General features: G+C 42.2%; 1 protein-coding gene across 9 annotated transcripts in view; it reads left to right on the plus strand.

Annotated features, from left to right (window-relative positions):
* Positions 1-3,930: 3,930 nt before the first annotated feature.
* The window catches only part of BIRC6 (baculoviral IAP repeat containing 6), a 144,101-nt gene continuing 124,903 nt past the window's right edge, over positions 3,931-23,128 (plus strand). For 8 of the 9 annotated variants that reach the window (XM_081857626.1, XM_081857627.1, XM_081857629.1 and 5 more), the window contains exons 1-8: positions 3,931-4,590; positions 12,283-12,464; positions 14,910-15,047; positions 17,260-17,453; positions 18,593-18,704; positions 21,282-21,364; positions 22,053-22,275; positions 22,362-22,522. In XM_081857626.1, the coding sequence (XP_081713752.1) occupies positions 4,344-4,590; positions 12,283-12,464; positions 14,910-15,047; positions 17,260-17,453; positions 18,593-18,704; positions 21,282-21,364; positions 22,053-22,275; positions 22,362-22,522 (1,340 nt within the window). In that variant the 5' untranslated portion in view covers positions 3,931-4,343. The remainder of the gene's footprint in view (positions 4,591-12,282; positions 12,465-14,909; positions 15,048-17,259; positions 17,454-18,592; positions 18,705-21,281; positions 21,365-22,052; positions 22,276-22,361; positions 22,523-23,128) is intronic. The other variant, XM_081857634.1, reaches the window with a different exon arrangement.

The raw sequence follows: 23,128 nt of genomic DNA on the forward strand, positions 1-23,128 counted from the left end.
GATCATCTTTAGGAAAATTTGTGGTTAACCTCTTTGTTAGGCAAACCATGTGAAGCAAGCCACTATTGTATGAATCACTTTGCCTGTAGGCTGTGTTCATTATTCAACTAGGCCCAAATTATTACTGAAAAAATAACTCCTGGGTTAATTCCTAGTTTGTATGTACGGTGTTAATTATGTCAAGAATGTATTCTATAATGAGTACTTTATCGAGATGTTGCTAAAGGTTTAGCCCTTAATCTAAAATATTACCTAATTTCAGTAGATCGTAACTTTAGTAGAGTCACTTCCTGTATTAGAATTTTCTATGTTCCAATTTGCTCAAGTTGCTCTTGCACCTCACCCCATCAGCAGAGCCAAGAACATGGGAAGGCTTTTATGAAAGCTTCATAGGTGCATTCCATGAAGATATTTATGTAAGAATCTTAGAATGACCCATGTATAAGTGATACATCTAATTATAAATTTTCTGAAAGTATATGCTAATAGTTCCAATTAGCATATGCTCACCTCAGTAATCCTGTGGTCTTTTTAGAACCATGTATGATTAAATGGCCTAGCGACAATCAATTGGCGTTTTTTATGAGAACCGTATATACAAATGGAAGTACAGAAAATATTGCTGCTGTTTAAAATGTAAATACTAGCACAGCAACTTTTAATAACCATTTTAATTACTAATATTGGAGCCCAAGGACTGAAGTTCATTTTTCTAGTTTACAGTACAGGGAACATACAGTACAGAACAACAGTATGACATTCTTGACTAACGGGGAAAGATAAAATGCAATAGCCCAGTCTTTTTGAACTCACGTAAGAACAGTAACATAGACTTGGTATAATATCTAGCTCCTTAAAGCTGTTGCTGCTGCGTTCTTAAACTTGTACCCTAGAAGATGTAGTGTGATATCCAACTAAGTTAGTAATATCCATCAATTTCAATGGGTCTATTCTAGGTATGGCTAACATTGAATACTGCGCTCAGTTTGGATTAAAGTGTATATTTGTAGTGTGTATTTGGATTTAACATCAGTTTGTATACACATGAGCAGAATTGCATAATGTTTCAAAATATATTTCACCCCTGCATATGCTATGCAAATAAATGGTTGGGTTATTTAATGGTTCTAACAATTTATAACAAATGAACCTTTTTCGTTACATTTGATTACTATTTTTAGGCTAGGCATATATGTAAATACCGTAAATGTATTTTATAAAATTTGGAATTAAACTTGTTTGCACAATATGTATGAAGCTTATTTGTACTCATTATACCTCCCAGCAACAGCATTTCCCCCCTGCTCCTGTCTTCCCAATTCAGTCCTCCAAGATCTCCATACCTATCCTGTTTAAACTTGTGCATTTCTAAAAAGAAAATTATTTTTATAAGACTATGGATAACACAAGCTTTTGTTATACCTGAAAACACGTAACATTTCTGTTTGACATCACCTCGAAACAGTTCTGCCATGAACGTCTTTTCACTGCCGATGGACGTGGGTATTTATCTGTGACTGGAGTTTGATAAAAATCTGATTATTGCCTTTTGGTCTTTTAAAGCATACATTGCTAAAGTTCATAATAATTGGTAAAAGGTAAAGGTAAAGGTACCCCTGCCCGTATGGGCCAGTCGTGTCCGACTCTAGGGTTGTGCGCCCATCTCACTTAAGAGGCCGGGGGACAGCGCTGTCCGGAGACACTTCCGGGGTCACATGGCCAGCGTGACGAAGCTGCTCTGGCGAGCCAGCACCAGCGCAGCACACGGAAACGCCGTTTACCTTCCCGCTATAAAGCGGTACCTATTTATCTACTTGCACTTAGGGGTGCTTTCGAACTGCTAGGTGGGCAGGAGCTGGGACCGAAAGATGGGAGCTCACCCCGCCGCGGGGATTCGAACCACCGACCATGCGATCGGCAAGTCCTAGGCACTGAGGTTTTACCCACAGCGCCACCCGCATCCCTAATAATTGGTAGTATCAGCTAAATACAAATTCACAAGCAACTGAAACAAGTCCACTTTTAATTGTACATATCCTGGCATTTTGCCACAGACTATATTGCAGTCAGGGGCCCTTAGCAATTGATAGCAGTGTTTTAAGTGTGCTCAGCAGCATTCTCTTGCCTCTCATTGAGAGGTAGGACCCTTCTTATCCTCATGTCTTCTGTTTGTCAAATTTTCCTTATTTTGTATGGATACATATTGAAAATTTGACCTAGTGCCTCCTGCTGACAACATGGGGAGTGGAAATTGTTGCCTATTAAATGTGCCCATTATACTTACATAAGGAAGCAGCTGCTTATGTTTCCCTGCTGTTGAACAAGAGAAACCCTTTTGCCTCAATACAAAATTAGACATAGTCCTTTTTGTGTTGATACACTCATCAAAAATATGCTACAGCTGTTCACCAGGATTCTGTAAAAAATTCTCACATACTAAGAATGAATATTAGAAAGGTCAAATGAATATCACTATAGACTGGACTTCAGAAGCTCAAAATAAGCATTGGGAATACTTCATTTTGTTCCATTATAAAAGGTTGCTCTGACTTGGGTGGTAAGAAAGGAAAGGGGACAACAATTGTACTGTATTGTTCATGTTTTATTAGTAATGAATATATCTAGAAATAGTGGGATGTGGTTGGAAAGGGGTTCCTGAGAAGCAAGACTGGTTGCAACATAAAACTGAAAACTAGGTTGGAGATAAGACTGATTTAATAACTTGTAAACTTCACTATCACGATCAGTGTTTCAGATGAATGAAATAAGTAAATTTGTTAACATATTCACCATTGTGTTTCAGTGTTAAGTGTGCATATTTGTTTTCCTTCCTAGAACTTATTTTCTAGGCTTATCCTAATTTTCTGGTCAGCCTTTTAAGAACTAGTGTGGGTTTTTTTCACAACTGAATAAGCACAGCAATGCAACGTTTACATGGGATTAGGAGAAACAGAGAGTCTGTATCAGGTTGTTTGAAAATGAAGTACTATATAATTTTGTATTCTGCAATTTGTGCAAAATTCAGGATTGCTATTTTATGTACAAAGGCAATCAAAATGCAACAAAGCAGATAAATTTCCATTACTGAAGAGAAGAAAAACGGGTTTTTTTGAAACAAGATATTAGGCACAGTTCAGCCCTGACAGCATGCCATAATGAGTTTTGAAAACAGCTGCAGGCTCAGTCATATGTCACTGTTTATAAATCAAGGGCAAAATTATAGGCCATGTACAAAACTTTGATTTTGAATAGCTAGGCAAACCTCACAGGAAAAACTAGAACTTCATAATAACCCAGAAACCAAAAGCCTAAATAAAAATGTGTGGAACATGCTCTAAGCTCAAAAGTAACAGACTAGGACTTGCTGTAAATGTTCCTAAAGCCCCATTTCAGTATTATTCCGCCTGCAGTGGAACAGGAAAGGATGAAGCGATATGGGGGTACTGTATCTGGAGACAGGTGCGGAAAAGATACCAAAGTCAGTCAGTCCATATTAAACGAGGTGCGGTTTTCTGTTAACTCCCATCCCACCTGGGTTAGGTATTGTGTTCCCGCCACAGACAATCCCATGCCACTTATGAAAATTAAGAAAACCCACGCGGCGAGTGTTTCTGGCCCTGGCTTTTTTTGGGACGATCCTCTCTGATGCTCAGCTGCGCTTATAAATAACCAATATTTTATTCCCGGAGGCCACACAAAACGGGGGGCGGTTCGTGAAAAGACAGCGCTCAAAACGCAGCTGCCAAGCCCAGCACGAAGAAATGTGTACAAGCAAAAAATAAATAAATCCTGATGCAGAAACCCGGATATTTCTTCTACGACAATCTTCTTTTTAATAGAGACCCGCCCTGCTTTTCTTTTCTTCCTTTTTTCCCTACAGCAAAAAAACAAGCGCCCCATTTCCTAGCACCGCGCAACCAACAAGCGCCTCAGCTACTGTTTATACTGCTGGATGCGCGGTGCCTGTCGGGAAAGAATGCGTAACAAGACGAAATTGGGGCGGAGTCAACTGAGCCAGTGACGTCGCTCGAGAAGCGTCCCTTTGGCCACTCAGGTGGTGGGTGGGTGGGGGGGTTTCTTTTTCCTTTTTTTCTTAATTAACCCCTTCGCTCCAATTCCGGTTCGCGAAGCCGGTTCTCTTTTGTCGGCATTCCGCATCCGGCGTGACAACGTCACTTCCTGCCGGCGCCGACGTTCGGCTCGCTCCCTTTCTCTCTCTCTGTCTCTCTTCCCCCCTCTCCCTTTTCCCTCCCCCCCTTCTCCGGACCCGGATGCTGACTGGTGGCGGCGGCTCCTTTCGGGACTGTCACTGAGCGGCTCCGCCGGGCCTCTTGTCCTGCGCGATGGCGGCGGAGGAGGCCGGGGGAGCGTCTTGTTCCTCGGCGCCGGGGCCGGTGTCGACGGGCCCCGGGCCGGGCCTCTGCGAGTGGCTCCTGCTGCGGGACGGCTGCCTGCGTTGCGACGCCGACGGGCTCTGCAGCCTCTGTTACCACCCTGCGCTTAACGCCATCCTGGCCGTGACCGCCCACGGCGCCATCAAAGTCATCGACGGCACCTCAGGGGCGACGCTGCAGGCGTCGGCGCTCAGCGGTGAGGGGGCGAGGAGGCCGGGTCAGGCCTCGAAACCGGGCCCGGCGGCCGGGGGGGGGGAGGGGGGGTGAAGGAGAGGGAAGCCGGGGGGGGGCGGCGGGAGGAGACGCCGCTGAGGCTCCCAAGTCCCCCCCCCCCCTCCTCCCGGCTGGGTTGTTAATGTGGCGGTTGGGTTCTTGGGCCTGGAAGTCCCTTTCCTCAGCTGACATAGCGCGAAGGTGAGCCGGCGTCTTTGTGCCCACCCTTCCGTTCTCCTTCCCTACTTTCGAGGAAGTCAGGAGAGGGACGAGGAGCCGGCCGGGGCTGTTAAAGCGAGTGGGTGGGAAGGGAGGGAGGTGGCTTTGGGAGTCCGAAGTTGCCTGTCGTCATCCGGGCCTTCCCAAAGGGTTTCCTTTCTCTTTTAAGCGCTTTCTCTTTTCCTCCCCCTATAAATCTCTCGCTTTAAAATCTCGGTTATTCCCGCTCTTGCTTCCCAGACAAGCCCCTGAAGACAGAGCCTGTACCTGCGGGGTTGGGGTCGGTAGGGTTTTTTCTCTTTTCAAAAAGGTGGAAGCTTAAAGCTCTTTTCTGTAGGAAATAGAAGATCATTGCTTGTGACACACATGCATGTGTTTAGCTGCCTTTGTATGTGTTAGCCAGCCAGGATTGGCTGTGGTTTCTCTGTGTTGTGTTTCTGTGCATGGCAAAATGGATGTGGTAATCTGTGTTCGGATTGTACTCAGTTAAGGATACCAGAAGCACTTCCATTTAGGATCTCGTGTAGGAATTAAATCAGGTTTATTTCTTGGATACATTGACTTAGAAATACCAAGTTTTAAAATAAAGATAGTAGTATGGAAAAGCTACTCTTCTGCTTCTGATATATTATGGCTTATGGTGTTATAGCAAAATCAATCTTTTGATGTTTTGAACATTCTTTGTTGATGAAAACAGTTGTACAGAAAGATGGTATTTTAAAGATATTCGTCTTAAGCCCTTTGACTGTTTTATATCATATAATCTAAATAACGTAAATATATAGAAAATAAAATAGCATGTGTTACTGAAGAAGGGATGAAAATGTAAGATTTGTATATTATTTGTGCACCACACTTTGTGTTTTGTGTTTTATTATTATTATTATTATTATTAATTGAATTTATATACCGCCCTATACACGGGGGTCTCAGGACGGTTCACATAAGGTTTGGGTTGTTCGATTTCATGCAAAATAGGAGAAAACCAAAGATATCTAGGATAGTACGGAAAATTATCAGGATCAAGAGTGCGTACATAGAATAATATTTTAGAATACAAGAAGGTTAAATGATACTGTCTATAAAAAGCCACCATGGTCTTGTAGCTAATGTTGAACTACTCAAATCCTTGCTCAGCTGTGCAATCCTAGACCATCATAGCCAGCGCACTGATTTTCTTTTTCCTCTACTGATATTCACATAGAAGTTTTCCTAACCAACCATAGATTGCCCACTGTGCACACTGGATATTTGTCTGTACTTTATGCTTCATCCAGAGTTTCTGATCTGTGAACAGAAGGACTTCCGTTAGGAAAAGAGTTTCCGATCTAGTGAGGGTTTCCGCTGGAGGAAGATGGATGGAGAGATAACTTGAGCTGCTTTCCCCTTTCCTACTACAGCCCTCAGTACCACTTTCCATGCTGTTTTGTTTAGTCCCTCTGGAACAGATATTTGAGTGTTAGGCAGCAATGGTGGGTTGGTGTGAGAAATTCCAGCCTGGGTATTTGTGGTTGTCCTGTCAGCCAGGCCCCTGGGTCAGTGGCTGCTGTTGCTGAATGCCAGGTCCATTCTAGTAAGCCCTCCCTCATTTTTGATCTGATTATGGCTGAGGAGGCCAATATGGTCTGTATCACTGAGACCTGAGTTGGTGAGCAGAGTAGAGTTGTTCTCACACACCTGTGCTCAACTTGGTACTTGGGGCAGCATCAGGGCAGACTTGTGGGTCAATGAGGGGGAGTTGCTGTAGTCTGTAGGAAAACTGGTCAAATGCAATTGCACTGGTAAGGGCTCATCATTAAGCCTACCTAGTGCATTGAAGGCAACAAAGAAGGGATACTTTGCAGCCTCCATTGCATCCTCATTGTGTCGTCTGGCAGAGCTTTTCCGGGTAGTGTAGGGCCTCTACAGTCTGGCCTGAAGGAGGTGGCAGAACCAACAGTAGCTTGCGGTGACTTGTTTGTAAAGCTTTTTAAGGATAAAATCACTTGCATCCACCGGGATCTTGACATCACTGTTACAGCAGATGACCCCAAGGGCTGTTCACATCACTATCTAGTTCTGTTGTGTGGGATGAGTTTCAGTTAGGTAAGGCTCAAGGATGTGAACAAGGTGCTTGGATTGGTAAGGGCAACCATTTTCCCTCTGTTCCCTTTCCCCTCTTGGCTGATGAAAACTAGCTGGGGTGGGGGTGGGGGCGGGACAGCTGCCTAGGAGGTTATTAATGCCTCTCTGTGAGATGGGGTGGTCCCTGCTTGCTTGAAAGAGGCAATGGTAAAACCACTCCTCATGAAACCCTCCCTGGATTAGGCAAACCTAAGTGACCAGCAGCCAGTTGCCAGTCTCTTCTTCTTGGGCAAGGTTCTTGCACAGACGGTCATGGATGTGATGCAGGTGCTCTTGGAGGAAATGGAGTTTCTTGATCTATTTCAATCGGGGTTTAAGCCTGGTTTTGGCACAGAAACTGCTTGGGTCACCCTGTACAAGTACCTCTGTTGGGTGAGAGACGGGGGAAATGGATCACTGTTAATTCTCCTCAACCACTCAGTGGCTTTCAATGCCATGACCATGGTATTCTTCTGTTGCGGCTGTCCAAGTTAGGGGTGGGTGACAATGCTTTGTAGTGATTCTTGTCCTAATTGGATGGACATCTCCAGAGGGTAATGCTTAGGGCAGGCATCTTCAAACTATGTTCCGCGGGCTGGATCTGGCCGACCAGGCTTGTTAATCCGGCCTGTGGACCCTGCCACCCGCTTGGTGAGTCCCCGCACGCTGAGCTAAACCAGCACGGTGTGGCATTTCCTTTAAATGAAGCCATGGATGCCTCGCCGCATGGGGACTGACTTTCGCGACGTTGCCACAGCTTCAGATTGGCTGCAGGAAGCTCCTGTAGCCATTCCGAGTCCCCGCGCTGTGCTTAGGCAAACTCCTGTCCCTCCGACCTCCGCACATCACAAAGCTGAGCTGCAGTTGCTGCTGAAAGTCTGGTGCTCCCCAGCAAGCTCTTCCAGAGTCATATTGCAGCTGCAGATCCCTGCAAAGAAACAAATCCAACGGGGGAACAGGAGAGGCAGCCTTCAATCCTCTTCCTCCTCCTTGCTCTGCTCCCTTGCTTCTCTGCTCCTCGGGCTGCCCTGTGGGGAACCTTTAACTCCAGCAGTCAAATCCTCAGGGCAGTGGTGCTGCTTCCGCTGCTTCATCCTCCTCGCCCACCCGGGCACTTGCAGCCCCTCTGCCCAGGACGATCCCTTCATCCCCGCTCCTCTCTCTCCCCATACGGCGCTGCCACTCTGAGGGGCAAAAATGCTCCCTGGGCTGGAGTTATCCTGCCAATGTCTCCTGGCGTTTACATGCGGACACCCTATCAGGTCATGCAAATGAGCCAGGGCGTTTGACTTGGGGCCACCCTTGAAAAAGAGGGAGAGAGAGATCCAGGCTGGGAAAGCTGGGTCACTAACTTTGCCTCCCCTCGCCCTGCGCTGATTGGTAGCGGGAGAAGTTTTGCTTGGAGAGTAGCAGGGTGATGTCCCTGGTCTCTGCATGGGTGTTTTCTGCCTCCCCCCTTCCCACCCATGTGATTTACATGCTCTGAAAGTCGGGATCTGGTTTTATATTTAACTTTTTTAAAAAACTATAGTCCAGCTCTTGACAGTGTCTGAGGGACAGTGAACCGGCCCCCTGTTTAAAAAGTTTGGGGACCCCTGGCTTAGGGAGTGTTCTTCGGCCCTGTGGAGCCTTCAATGTGTGGTTTCTTAGGGTTCAATATTATCCCTGGTGCTGTTTGGCATCTACATGTGTTCAACTTCTGATTTTGTATTTTTATGTTCTGAACCACCCTGTGACCTTTGGATGAACCAATTTGGATGTATACAAATAATAATAAATAAATAAATCACCAAAAATCAGTAGTGGAAATGGCTAATTCTCCTGCAGGCAAGCTTGGGTTCAGCTCTTTGTGAGAATTACTGGCTAAATGTTAGTATGAAATCAGTACTTAAAATCAAAACAAATCTTGAGTTTATCTTTATTCATCAGGAAAGATGAAAAGTTGACCTGATGAGCAAATTAGCTTGGTTAAGCTCCTTCTGTAGAGTAGGGTGTAGCAAGAGGGTTGTGTGATAGCTCACTTATTTTAGTTTGTGACCTTTGAAATCACCTGCCACATTTCTTTATAAAAGCATAGATGTGTACATATTCAGCCTGTGAAATTGCCCGGCTTTTCAAAGTATATTTAGAAGATGATTGGCAAGTACTAAAAATAAATTCTGGAATGAAAATGGGGAACCAGTACTGACAACAACTGCAAAAGTCAAGAAGCTTCATATCTAAACAAGTCTTTAATTCTTATTGAAGATCTACTTCCTTAAAATAGTTTACATCATAAATGTAGTGTAGCTTTTTACTTGAATTAGTTGTGATATCTGATCTCTTTGCAATAGGAATTAAAATCCAGAAGGTAGTTAAAGCCAAGTAGAGGTATGGATTTTAGTTAATGTGTAAAGAATATGAAAATACTTAAAACATGTCATTTGAGGATGCACGGTAATGTCACCAACATTCTTTGTGCATGGGAATGCCTTTCTGTTCTTAAAGTACGACTGTTTAGGATTAATTTTGTCCTAAACTTTATATACAGGTCATGGTCATGAGTCACATGTCCCTGATAGTCGGTTCTTCATCATACATTAACATTTGGCCTGCATTTGAGCCTATCTTCAGGATTGCCCTTTACACTGGTGTACTGGTCCCATTGACTTCTGTGGAACTTCAGCGGTGTAAGCGGTTATATTCCTAAGTATAATTTTAGTTCTTTTTCATTCATATGTATTCAGTCATATGTGTTTTAAGAGAGTGTTTCTTCATCTTTTAAAGTAGTGTTGTTAATAATACAATAATATAACAAAAATAAGGTATTCTTGAGTTCTGTTTTCTCATATCAGTAGTAATTTATTAACTTCCAGAATTCATCCAGTCTAATCTGGGGATTGTGATGCAGTTGGACAGATGTGATTTGATGTAGGCTTTCAGACTGTTGGTGTTCGGAAGCGGCTGCACCTGAGGAAAATAGTATTTTTGGTTCACTTCTAAGAAAAGCTTAGATGGAAAAGGGTTATTAGCATTCATTCTTTTGGCTGAACACTTTTACTATTTCTTTTTTGTAGATGAGCTTGACCTTGTAAGTAACACCATTATACCTATTGAGTAAAGATGTTGACTTTGAGTTACAGGTGAACTTCATATGCTTTCCAGGAATAATAATTCTGTCTAGGAATAATTGCAACTACAACCCGTCTTAAGGAGTGGTCTTTATACATACTTGAGCTGAATTTGATCATTCTTTACTTCTGTCTTTTTTAGTCACCGTTTGCCAACCTGGTACCCTTCAGATATTTTGGACTACAACAATTCCAGTGAGCAGTCAGCTAACAGGGGCTGATTGGAGTTGTAGCCCAAAACATATGGAGGCGCACCAGGTTCATGAAGGCTGCTGCGCGACTTTGTGTTAGTCCTGTCATGCCAAGTATTAACAGTGGTGGCCAAATTTTGCCTGCAGGCATGCAAGCCTAATTCATGTGCATTTAAAGCCAGATTGCCTGTGCTCTTTTCTGAACACAGAATTAGCAGTGTGATGATGTCCTTCATTTGTTTTGCTGTTGATGGTGTGGAGAAATCTATGCATGTTCCTCAATATTTGACACAACCAAGAATAATTGTTTCTGGTCACTCATTATGATACAAATAGGAGGTTTTAATGCTATCGTGTAGCAAATATCACTTACATGAAACACTAACGTGTGTAGACATTGCTGCACATGAACCCCTTTGAAAGGAATTATTGTTCATTCAATGCTGGTAATTGTACAGTCTGATAGAAATTTGCAGTGAAGCGTAGCATGCTGATAGTATTGAGCTTTATAAGTGTTAATGGATCCAGGAGCATTGGTTTCAGTGCTCACAGCCATCCCGTTGTGCCAGTTGTGGAAAAGTAAGCTGAAACTAAATGTAGGCAAGATGGGAATAATATTTAGTGGGGATTTGGAAGCTTTCTTTGAGGGGTGAGTTTGTCATATTTGGAGTTGTTTGTTGGATCTGGTTCATAACTTGGAGTGTTGCTGAACCATCATCATTTATGGAATAAGGGGACAGCTGTTGTTTGAGCACCTTTTATCTCTTATAATTTTTATGCTGGCTGGGACACCCTATAAAACATTGGCTTGCCATTTTTCATGTTTTTGTAATGGAGGGATCGGCTGTTGCAATGCACTGTGCAAGGGGCATTCCCATTAAAAATGTCCAGAAGCTTCAGCTGGTAAGATGTCACGGCCTGCTTTTAGAGAATCATAGAATCATGGAATTGTAGAGTTGGAAGGGACTCCAAGAGTCATCTAGGTCAACTAAAGCTTTCATGACAGATGGCCGTCCAACTTCTGCATAAAAACCTCCAGTGAAGGAACACTCACAACCTCCCATTGTTGGGTTCTGATTGTTCTATATCGTATTCTGATTATTCTGTGGCAACTGTGAGCCCATCAACCATCCTCCACATACAGTTTGAAGTTTTAGTTTTAACCAGTGAATCCCACTTTGGTTCCAGCATCCTAATGAACATGGCTTATCATATGACACTCCCCCCCCCCCATTGCAGTGCAATTGTCAGTATCGATTAGTGGGGGAGGGGGCCAGGAGATGGGCAGCAGTTTCATAATGTACACTCCCTTCCCCTACCTGATGAATCTTTGTAAGATTTTTGTGTGCAATTTGTGAAATTTAATTTGAAGGTTGAATAAGATAAAGTAGCAATATGATTAAGTTTTGAGGCTGCTGGAAACTTTAAAACACAGTCGTTGTGGAATTATAAGTAGCACAGGCAGAAAGTGTTTGTGGACTAATAGCAAAACTTCTTTAAGGTGTTTGGGGCTGCATATGTATTATATAGCACAAAGTGGTCTCAAATGGTGAGCCTGGTGCACTTGTGAAAAAAGTTGGTTGTTGTTCGAAGATCCAAAATCTTCTGTTGGTGTGAAGAATACAACATCATAGAGTCACGCAATACGTAGTAATTACTATCTAAAATATAGTGGTTCTTATCCAAAGATCCACTTTGGGCTTATGTAAAAGACATGTGTGATGGTGTATCTCTTTTCCACTTCCGGATGTTTCTGAAGATGTTCCAATTTTTTAAGTTTGATTTTTAAGACTTCATAGAAGCTACTATTGGGAGGATGAGGCTAGGAAGCAGAGAGTCATACACGGTTGTTGGAACTGGAGCTAGTAGAATCTTTCTCCTACCCTGCTGGTAAAGTATGACCATAAGTCTAATTCCAATTAGCCAAGACATCAACAGGATTAATTGCTTTTGATTTTAAAAAGCCAGGGTGGTTATTATTTCTCCTCCAAAGCTACTAATAAGATTTGAAGAATAATTGTTTTAACATAGTTCTCTTTTTACTCTTTACAGCTAAGCCAGGTGGACGGGTGAAATGTCAGTACATTTCTGCTGTGGATAAAGTAATCTTTGTGGATGATTATGCAGTTGGATGTAGGAAAGATCTGAATGGTATCTTGCTGTTAGACACAGCTCTGCAAACACCTGTTTCTAAGCAAGATGATGTGGTTCAGCTTGAATTGCCAGTGACAGAGGTAAGTAGTTAGAGCTGTTACTATCACTGCAGTATTTTTTCTTGGCTCCTAGTTTTGCTTAAACTGTGTGCCTAGTGGATAACATTTTACAGGTGTCTGTATTAAGAGCAGTAATACATATTCATTATTTTAGAATACATTGTAGGGTTGTTGTTGTTGCTGCTGCTGTAGGGTGCAAGACTGTAGTTGCTCCTTATGTGTTCAGTTTGTACATGCCCTGGTAAACTGTCAACTGGACTGTATAATGTATTATACATAGAGCAACCATGAAGCAGTTTGGAAACTTCAGTTGTTTCAGAATATGTTAGTGTTGCTGAGGAGTGTTAGAGTTTCGAGCCTAGGAGCATATAACACCAATACAGCAAGAGCATTATGGGTTGTCACTTTGTTTCCAGGCTAATTTTAATATCCTGTTTTTTTTCCTTTTAAAACCCTGTATAGTTCTGATCTAGGGTGCTTTTGAAGTCCCTTCTTCCATACATACATTCCTGATCATTGAGATCATATACTGTAATATCTTTATGTGCTGCCTGTTTCAGAGACAGATTGATGTTTAAATCATATGTGTTCATGAAAATACCCATCCATAGCTTTTCCTTTATTTGAAAGACTATATTGGCTATTTGGAAAATATTCAGATTAAAAATTACTAGCTGCTGCTGGATTTGGTAGTATTAGGTGAACCTTTCTTGAGTACACCAATAAATAACTAGTGGATGAGAATGTGTACAGTATTTAAATAGATGCTTGCCTGTCTGGGCTGATATGAGTAAGAATTGCTTGAAGATGCTAAGTGGCTTTTTTGTAAATTGCATAGGAATAGCTTCTTGACTTCCCTGGCCTCCCCCAATTTCTTAATGTGTCCCCAATGCGTTGAAATGCATGCTGTGAGGGCACTATGTAAGAATCAACAGAAATACCAGGGGGCGCTGTGTGTTTTACTATAACATTTCGCAAGTGTATATTTACATAAACCTGGTTACCAGTGTTACCATGAGCTTGATTCTATTTAAGAATAATTTAAATTTAGATCAAAACAATAGTTTCCCCTCCCATTAAATGTGTTAGCATATGTTGGCAAAGCAAAGCTAGGAAGATTGTATTATGACCCACTACTGCTGTTCTGAATAGTTATTATGCTTATCTTGCATACATTTTAAACTTTACGTACAATAGTAAGACACTATCCTTCTTGCTCTTCATGGTCACTTAGTCCCACTGCGTACATTTCCCCCACTCTGTTATCTATGTATCTGCATAGCTGCCAACTAACATTTGAAGGGTCTGAAGTGGGCTCTAGCCCACAAAAGCCTGCTCACAATATATCTGTTGATATCATGGCACACTGGTAGGGCTTCAGTTGAGTTTAGCAGTAGGAACGGTGAATGGTGTAGCTCAGTAGTACCCATGCTCCAAATGCAGAAGATCCCAGGTTTGATCTGTAGTATCTCCTGGTAAGATTGAGAAATGTTGCTGTCTGAAATCCTAGAGAGCAGCTGCCACTTTGTGTATATAATACTGAGTTAGAGGGAAAAATTGGCTACAATTGAAATGAATAAATGAAACCATTAGCTGCCTACTATTACCTTGCTCTTTTCTAATGTTCAAACTGTAGCTCAATGTTTTTCCTCTAATATCAATGTTCTTCCGCCACGAATGAGTAATTTTTGTTAATATCAAAGGTCAGGCAAGCTTTTGGAAGTGGTAGTAAATTGTTTTCTCTTCTGCTGGGTGCCCTTTGTGCCTCTGGCTGGATCTCCTTCCTGATTGGAATTTGCTGGTGAATAACTCAAGGCCTTATTCTGCCTTTGGGATTTCAGGTGGCTGGCAGCTCAGTAGACGTCAGAAATTGTTCATATTTATACTGTTAATGGAGTTCCTTTGGGTTATCTATCTCTTAATTACTTGGAGTTAGATCCATGAATATCCACAGGAATATTTCTGGGGTGGGAGAAGTAAATGCTCCAAATTAATAAATATAAATAGCATCTGAGAACATTTCTGGTAAATATAGTGACTGAGCAGCAGCAAGGCCTGAATAGACTTGGGGTCTGAGAAACTAGTATCTCAGGTCTACTCTGGGAAGTAAAAATGGGGAAGAGTCATGTATATGACCTTGAGCTCCTTAGAAGAAAGGCGGGATACAAATGCAATAAATAGTAATAAATTAGTAGTGTGTGCCTCAGAGCTATCTAGATTTAATGTTTGTACAACGTAGAATATATTTCTTAAACTTTGCTGCCTTGAATTTATACCTAGAACCAGCATCTGCAAAGCTTTGATAAGCCTTTGAATATTAAAAAAAGAACTTTGATAATGAACGGGTATCTAATACGTTGGTTTGTAAGACTTGTAGGGATGTAGAAAATTAAATAAATAATACTGAACGAGCACTGATCTTTTGATCTGGTCTTAGACATTTCTAACATATTTCGCACATCTTAGGCTCAACAACTGTTATCTGCATGCATCGAGAAGGTAGATGTGTCAAGCACAGAGGGGTATGATTTGTTTCTCGCACAATTGAAAGATGGCTTAAAAAATACCTCACATGAAACAGCAGCAAACCACAAAGTTGCAAAGGTAAGAGATTTATCCGCTCAAATCTTTCAAATGCTAGAAGGATAACCTCTTGGCTGTTTCTGTTGCATGTTGTTGGAAGTTTCTTTACAGGTTTTTGTTGTCATATGCAGTTTTATCTTTCAGGGCTTAAACATGAATAATGAACAGAATTGCATGCCACAATAACATGTAAAGGATAGAGAACTCAATGCACGTTTTTGTGTTTTTGCCTTCTCCCCACATTTGTTATGTGAAGAGACTCCATGATTAAAGGGAAGTGGAGCTGCGGCTCTCGCCATGTCCTGACATTGTGGCTTCTTGGCAGCTCTATACGAAGAGCCTCACGGAACGGATTAATTTCGTCTTGCGAGGCACCACTGTAATTGGTGAAACTGACCCAATTTCTGCTCTGGTCTTTGAGTTTCCCTGAATCCCAGTGCAAGATACAGTAGCAAGACGGGAGGGCTACAGAAAGTGGCCTGAACGGAGTAAACCACTTTCAGCTACACCACTTTGTGCCTGCAGAAAAGTATCTTCCGAGGGTTGGGGAACCTCCCACAATGGAATGTTTGATTCTCAAAATCAGGGAGGTCCCTTTCCCAGTACAGTTGTACCTTGGAAGCCGAATGCCTTGGCTCCTGAACAATCAAAACCCAGAAGTGAGTGTTCCGGTTTTCAAATGATTTTCAGAAGCTGAACATCCAGTGCAGCTTCTGTGGATTCTGATTGGCTGCAGGACGCTCCTGCAGCCAATCGGAAGCCACGCTTTGGTTTTTGAACGCATTGTGTTCGCAAACCAAGGTACCACTGTATTCTTAGAAGAAGGAGTCAAGCTATTATTAATTTTGAATGTTTTTTATGCTTTTCACATTCCCTAGTTTGTCCTAGACAATGTGAAACTTCAAAGGTCTGATTGGTCACAATCTGTAATACCAGTTCTTTCCACATATCAAAGTAGTGGAATCATTGCTGTTTAAATGGTCTGTGCTGACAAATTTTGAGGATCTCCATATAGACCTGATGCACATGTCCAATGTTGTGTGTATATATATATGTATACACACACATATACATACTACAGTGTGCCCCAGGGTGCAATACTCTCCCCGATGCTTTTTAACATCTTTATGCGCCCCCTCGCCCAGCTTGTCCGGAGTTTTGGGCTGGGCTGCCATCAGTATGCTGATGACACCCAACTCTATCTGTTGATGGACGGCCACCCGGACTCGGCCCCAGACACACTGATCAGATGCTTGGAGGCTGTGGCTGGATGGTTACGTGGGAGCCGGTTGAAGTTAAATCCTTCGAAGACAGAGGTCCTCTGGCTGGGACGGGACGACATGGGACTGAGGGGGCAACTCCCATCTCTTGCGGGGGTGCAATTAGTGCCAGCACCGTCCGTTAAGAGTTTGGGTGTAATCTTCGATACCTCCCTCTCCATGGAGGCGCAGATTGCAGCTATAACAAAGGCGGCATTTTTTCATCTCCGCCAAGCTAAGCAGTTGGCTCCTTACCTCTCTCGCCCTGACCTAGCCACTGTGATCCACGCGACGGTCACCTCCAGACTGGATTATTGTAACTCGCTCTACGTGGAGCTGCCCTTGAGACTGACCCAGAAACTCCAGCGGGTGCAAAATGCCGCAGCGAGACTCCTTACGGGGTCTTCGCTTAGAGATCACATTCACCCGGTGCTATACCAGCTGCACTGGCTCCCGGTGGAGTACAGGATCAGGTTTAAGGTGCTGGTTTTAACCTTCAAAGCCCTATACGGCCTAGGGCCCTCGTACCTACGGGACCGCCTCTCCTGGTATGCCCCACAGAGGAACTTACGATCTTCAAATAAAAACACCTTGAAGGTCCCAAGCCACAGAGAGTTTAGGCTGGCCTCAACTAGAGCCAGGGCTTTTTCGGCTGCGGCTCCAACCTGGTGGAACGCTCTGTCACAAGAGACAAGGGCCCTGCAGGACTTGACATCTTTCCGCAGGGCCTGCAAGACAGAGCTGTTCCACCTGGCCTTTGGTCAGGGCGCAGCCTGACTCCCTCCTTTGGCAATCTTTACAAAACTTTAGTTTATGGTTGCCATCAATTTTGATTTTAATTCATTTTATAATGTTTTATAATGTTGTACTGTTTTAGTGTTGTTAGCCGCCCTGAGCCCGGCTTCGGCTGGGGAGGGCGGGATATAAATAAAATTTATTATTATTTATTATTACATTGCTTTTTCTCTTTGTAGTGGGCAACGGTTATGTTCCATCTCCCGCATCATGTATTGAAGTCTGTCGCCAGTGCCATTGTAAATGAACTCAAGAAGATAAATCAAAATATTGCTGCCTTACCTGTAGCCTCATCTGTGATGGATAGATTATCGTACCTCTTGCCCAGTGCACGACCTGAACTTGGTGTGGGGCCTGGCCGATCAGTAGATAGGTATGGAAAAGATAATTTATTGATTGCAATCTGTTGCTTTTGTGTATGTGACTTTCAGGTGTTTCCAGTATAAACACATTTGGAATGAATTTGAATGGAAGAAATAATGTAAGTGGGAGGGTGAGAGGATTTCAGGGTGCCATTTTAACCTTATTTCTCTAGATGGCTTTGAAGAAGAGGTTCCTGACTCTAAAAGAGGAGTGAATTTGTTGATGTTTAGAAGAAGGAAAAAGTACAATTTGCAAGTGTGCATTCAGTTGGAACACAAATGTTTATGAATGGGACTAGACCCATTTATAACCTGTTCAGGGAAGTTTTTAATGTGTGACATCTTAGTGTATTTTTGGTCTTTGTGGAAGCCGCCCAGAGTGGCTGGGGAAACCCAGCCAGATGGGCAGGGTACAATTATTATTATTATTATTATTATTATTATTATTAGCTGCCAAGCCAGATAGAGACATTAGCCACGTGCTGTCGTCTTTCAGATGATTTGACAGTCCCAGTAGGTTTGCAGTCCCAGAGGGCCTGAGCAGGAAGTTCTGCTGGACCAAGTCCTTTTGGACCAGTATGTATGACTATGGGCTGCATTACCAAGCATTTGTCATGTATCCATCTTATATGAGGACCAGAAACTTGATTGCAAAGCACAATCAAGATGAAAGCCCCATACATTAACACCTGCCCGCCCTTTGGATGCACAAGGAAGATTCCTAGAGCAGTTGGTACGTTGTTATATATCTAGGCTTTTGTGGAGTGGTACTCTTTATCAGTCTCTCCACTGGTAACACAGTACAGCAAGCCTGCATGACTTGTGCCCTAACATGCTAAATCTCCATTTGGGGAAATGCCTTTTAGTGGCAGGCAAAGGTGCCCATGGGTGGAAGAGGTTGTTTGTTTTTATTGTGAAAAGTTAAAATATGGGTGGTGGAATTAATATATGGCCAGGAAACTCCTTGAATCAGGGAATGGGAGGCAGGCAGTTATGTTAGTGATCTCTGGTTGTTTGAACAAGGTGCAAATACAGTAGTGAATAATATTTCTTCTTTGGGACAGCAGAACTAAGATGGGTGGGGTGTTGCAAAAATTAAGCAGCCTCTTATCACACCTAAACTTGCACTTTCTACTTTCTGTTTTTAAAGGTCTTTGATGTATAGTGAGGCTAACAGACGGGAAACATTCACTTCATGGCCTCATGTAGGTTATAGGTGGGCACAGCCAGATCCCATGGCTCAAGCTGGGTTCTACCATCAGGTAAAATTTTCAGCACCTTTTATAAATGGCCATTATTTGCAATTATGTAGTACAGTGGTACCTCTGGTTACATACGCTTCAGGTTACGGACTCCGCTAACCCAGAAATATTACCTTGGGTTAAGAACTTTGCTTCAGGATGAGAACAGAAATCGTGTTCCGGCGGCGTGGCAGCAGCGGGAGGCCCCATTAGCTAAAGTGGTGCTTCAGGTTAAGAACAATTTCAGGTTAAGAACGGACCTCTGGAACGAATTAAGTACTTAACCCGAGGTACCACTGTATTGCATTCTTCATGCTGAATGTTCAAATATGATAACTGTGGAAGACAATTTGTTAGGTGTTTGCTGGTTTAGATTGTTGTTTTATTTGGACCTATAAAGTGAAATTGTAACTATTTGGTTGCTGTTGCAAGAGCTCACAAAATAGAAAGATGGGGAAATTGTTACATAATGACTCTTGTAAAGTAATTATTTGAACTTTCCATATTTTATTGCGCTGTGGGTTAAACCACAGAGCCTAGGACTTGCCAATCAGAAGGTCGGCGGTTCGAATCCCCGCAACGGGGTGAGCTCACGTTGCTCGGTCCCTGCTCCTGCCAACCTAGCAGTTCGAAAGCACATCAAAGTGCAAGTAGTTAAATAGGTACCACTGCAGCGGGAAGGTAAACGGCGTTTCTGTGCGCTGCTCTGGTTCACCAGAAGTGGCTTAGTCATGCCGGCTCCCTCGGCCAATAAAGCGAGATGAGCGCCGCAACCCCAGAGTCGGTTATGACTGGACCTAATGGTCAGGGGCCCCTTTACCTTTACTGGACCACCTCTTGCTATAGGAACCAAACCAAATCCTGTGTTCATCATCTGAGGCTCTTTGTTCTGAGGGTGGCAACACAAGAACAGGCCTCTTCTGCAGTGGCCCCTTATTTGTAGAATGCTCTCCCCAGGGAGGCTCACCTGGCACCTTCTTTACATATCTTTATGTAAAGGCCTCTGGCTGATTAACATTCTATGGCCCTTTAAATGTTTCTTGTGGGAGGGGAGTTAATGGTTGTTTTTTATGTATTATTGTTCTCTTTTTGTGCTTTTATGTTGTGAACCACCCTGTGATCTTTGAATGAAGGGTGGTATACAAATCTAATAAATAAAAATAATAAAAATAAAATACTGTATATAGAGGAGCAAAAGTTGTGAAATACTTATTTCCAGCCTTTGTTTAGAAGTATAGTATTTGGAACTGGGGTTTTTTTTGCTCCAGCCAAGAACAATATGCTGTTCTTAAAACGTTAATTACTGTTCTTGAATGAGACAGACCAAAAGATGTTGAGCTGTAGCAGTGGTTTTTGAATTATCTTCCAAGGAAACCTGCAAGTTGTTTTCAAAGAGAAGATGAGTAATAGCAAACAGATCTACCAGAAAGATGGCCGTCTTCTACCAGCAACATTATTTTTATTTTATTTAATATATTACCCTCTCTTAATGGAACAGCAAACCCAAAGCAACAGATATAAAATACAGTGCACATTATAAAAGATAGCTCGGTTGGCAGAGCATGAGACTCTTAATCTCGGGGTCATGGATTTGAGCCCCATGTTGAGTAAAAGATCCTTGCATTTCAGGGGGCTGGACTAGATGACCCTCGTGGTGCCTTCCAACTCTACAGTTCTATGATTCTGTGATATCTAACAAAGTCATGGAGAGTAACCTTTAAAATAAATGGATTTAAACTATTTAGGTTCATTGTTTTCAGTTGATTTTCTATGATCATGACATCCTCAACAGCCAAAAGAAACTACTAGAATAATAACAGGCACTAGAGTCTAGCAAGCACCTGAGGGAACATGTATCTCTTCATCAGGTACCAAAGACTCATAAATCTGCATCAGACATACATTTGAGGGGAGGGTATTCCTCACCTGGGACACCATCATTGAAAAGACCCTCCCTTGGTTTGCAGAATATTGATATTTACAATGCATTTTAAGGGTACTCTCACCCCAAATTATCTCTAATATGCAGAAGTTGCATGCTGGATGTATAGGGTCCCTTTAGAGAGAGAATCATGTGGAAGGGTATCTTGATAATAGAAAGCCAGAAAATCCTTAGGTTAACATTATTGAAGTAGAGTTGTGATTTCAAGATTTAAAGCAGGCTACCCAGCATGGATGTTCTTGTTCTCCAACTGTTAGCATGACAATGATCTGGGGTATTAGATGACATCACATTGGCTACTCATGAGTTAATTGTTTCCTAGGGTTTGACACATGCCGTGGTATGTATTTGATCTTCCCCCTCTTGAAACAGGCTCACATGCCATATGCGAAATTGCTTTTGGATCTCATATTTAAAGGTGGTTTGCCATGCTGCATCCTTGAGAACGTAAATTGTGCCATTTTTCGGCAACCTGGTTAACGAGTGTGTTACATAGTACAATCCTATGTATTTTTACTTGGAAGTAATAATACCACTTCAATGAGGCTTACTCCCAATTCAGTTTATATACTAAATGGCCTAGGTAGCTCATTACAATTTTGATGTGTTCTTACAACTTTGTATTTTCTCTCTCTTTCCCTCCCTGCTCCTAACAGCCTGCCTCATCAGGAGATGACAGAGCCATGTGTTTTACGTGTAGTGTGTGTTTGGTGTGCTGGGAGCCAACAGATGAACCTTGGTGAGAATAAAATATTTGAGATATGCTTTTTGCTTTCAATTACAAATACAGTATTTTAGATAGGAAACTATATTTGGTCTATGTAGATCTTTAGCCAGTCCAGCAGGTAAAAAAACTTAAAACGGATAAAAAGCTTAAAATGTAACTTTGCATCTGGTGAGCAATACCCATTATTTGTTATTTGTATTTTCTATGTTATCCTTAATAAAAAGTATCTCCCTACTGAGGTGCATCGTTCACATATGTTTATAGTTTTAGGAAGGCTAGGGCAGGCATTTGGAGGAGAGATCTGATTGCTGCTACTATTAGTAATTGCTTTTTAGTGGTACGTGTTTTCTAAGTATTGTCTTATTCGTGGGTTTTTATCTTATATACCTGTTGTAAACCACTCTGGCTTGAGCAAAGAGTAGTATATACATTAAATAAATAAATAAATCTGCACACAAACTTTTAAAATGAGAAAACAGTCATTTGCCAGCAGTACTCATTCTACAGTAATTATTGTAGTGAAAATTGTAGCCATTTTAAGAACAATGTTTTCTCAAAGCAGACAAGTGCTTCCAATTTATGTATTTTAATATACTTTGTGTGTTAAGGTGCTAAGGATCCTAGCCTGTGTGCATCAAGAAAGTTGATGAGACAAGCTTATGCTGTTGCATTTAAACACTTATTTTTCTAATCCATTAAGGTCTGAACATGAAAGACATTCCCCAAACTGCCCATTTGTGAAAGGCGAGCACACACAAAATGTGCCCCTCTCGGTCACGCTGGCAACAAGTCCAGCGCAGTTTCCTTGTACAGATGGCACAGACAGAATAGTCTGCTTTGGATCGGGGAGCTGTCCTCACTTTTTAGCTGCTGCAACAAAACGAGGAAAGATCTGTATATGGGATGTTTCAAAACTTATGAAGGTATCTCATATTTTAAGAGTTCTAATGCTAATTTTGCTAGATGGTGATGTCTTTCTAAATCGCATTATGTTTTTGGATTTGCTTAGGTGCACTTAAAATTTGAGATCAATGCTTATGATCCAGTAATTGTACAACAGCTTGTGTTGTCTGGAGAGCAGAGCTCAGGGGTCGACTCAAGAAGACCAACAATAGCATGGATAGAAGATTCATCTAGCTGTTCAGATATACCAAAATTGGAAGGAGATAGGTATGCTAAAATTTGCCTCTTCTTAGCCCTGGTTATGCACAAAAAAATGGTGTTCACAATTTGTTATTGGTATACAGTATACACATATATAAGAATGCTCATTATCAGAAATCTCAGCACAAATAATTATACCCAAACTTTGCTAAACAAACATCTGATTCAGATATCCCAACAGCCAGAGTTTGCCCACTTTCTTACTTGTTTGTGTTTTGCTGGCTGGTGGCAGCCATTTTGGGCAGAAACCACTGAGGGAGGGAGAGGAATTGACAAATCGGCTAGCAGGGGAGATTGGATAAATCAGTTTTTCCTTTGTTTGGCTGGAGCAATTTTTGGGCAGGAGGGAGAGAGAAAAGGAAAATCACAGATTAGAAACATTCCCATAGGAAATAATGGAAATCATCAGCTCCTTCTGTGAATGTTTGCCTGGGAACACATTTTGTTTGGAAAATGGGACCTGTGTGTACTTATTTGCCTGAAAATGAAAGTGGATTTTGGAACATTGAGAGATCCTTCTAAAACATCCTTTCTTGGGAACGTGAAGCTTTTGTTTTTAACTTTTTTCATTTTCTGATTGGCAAAGAAAGATGTAATGTCTACAGGAAAAGG

Source organism: Podarcis erhardii (assembly GCF_964252035.2).
Source record: "Podarcis erhardii genome assembly, chromosome: 3".
In the NCBI taxonomy this organism is placed as follows: domain Eukaryota; kingdom Metazoa; phylum Chordata; class Lepidosauria; order Squamata; family Lacertidae; genus Podarcis; species Podarcis erhardii.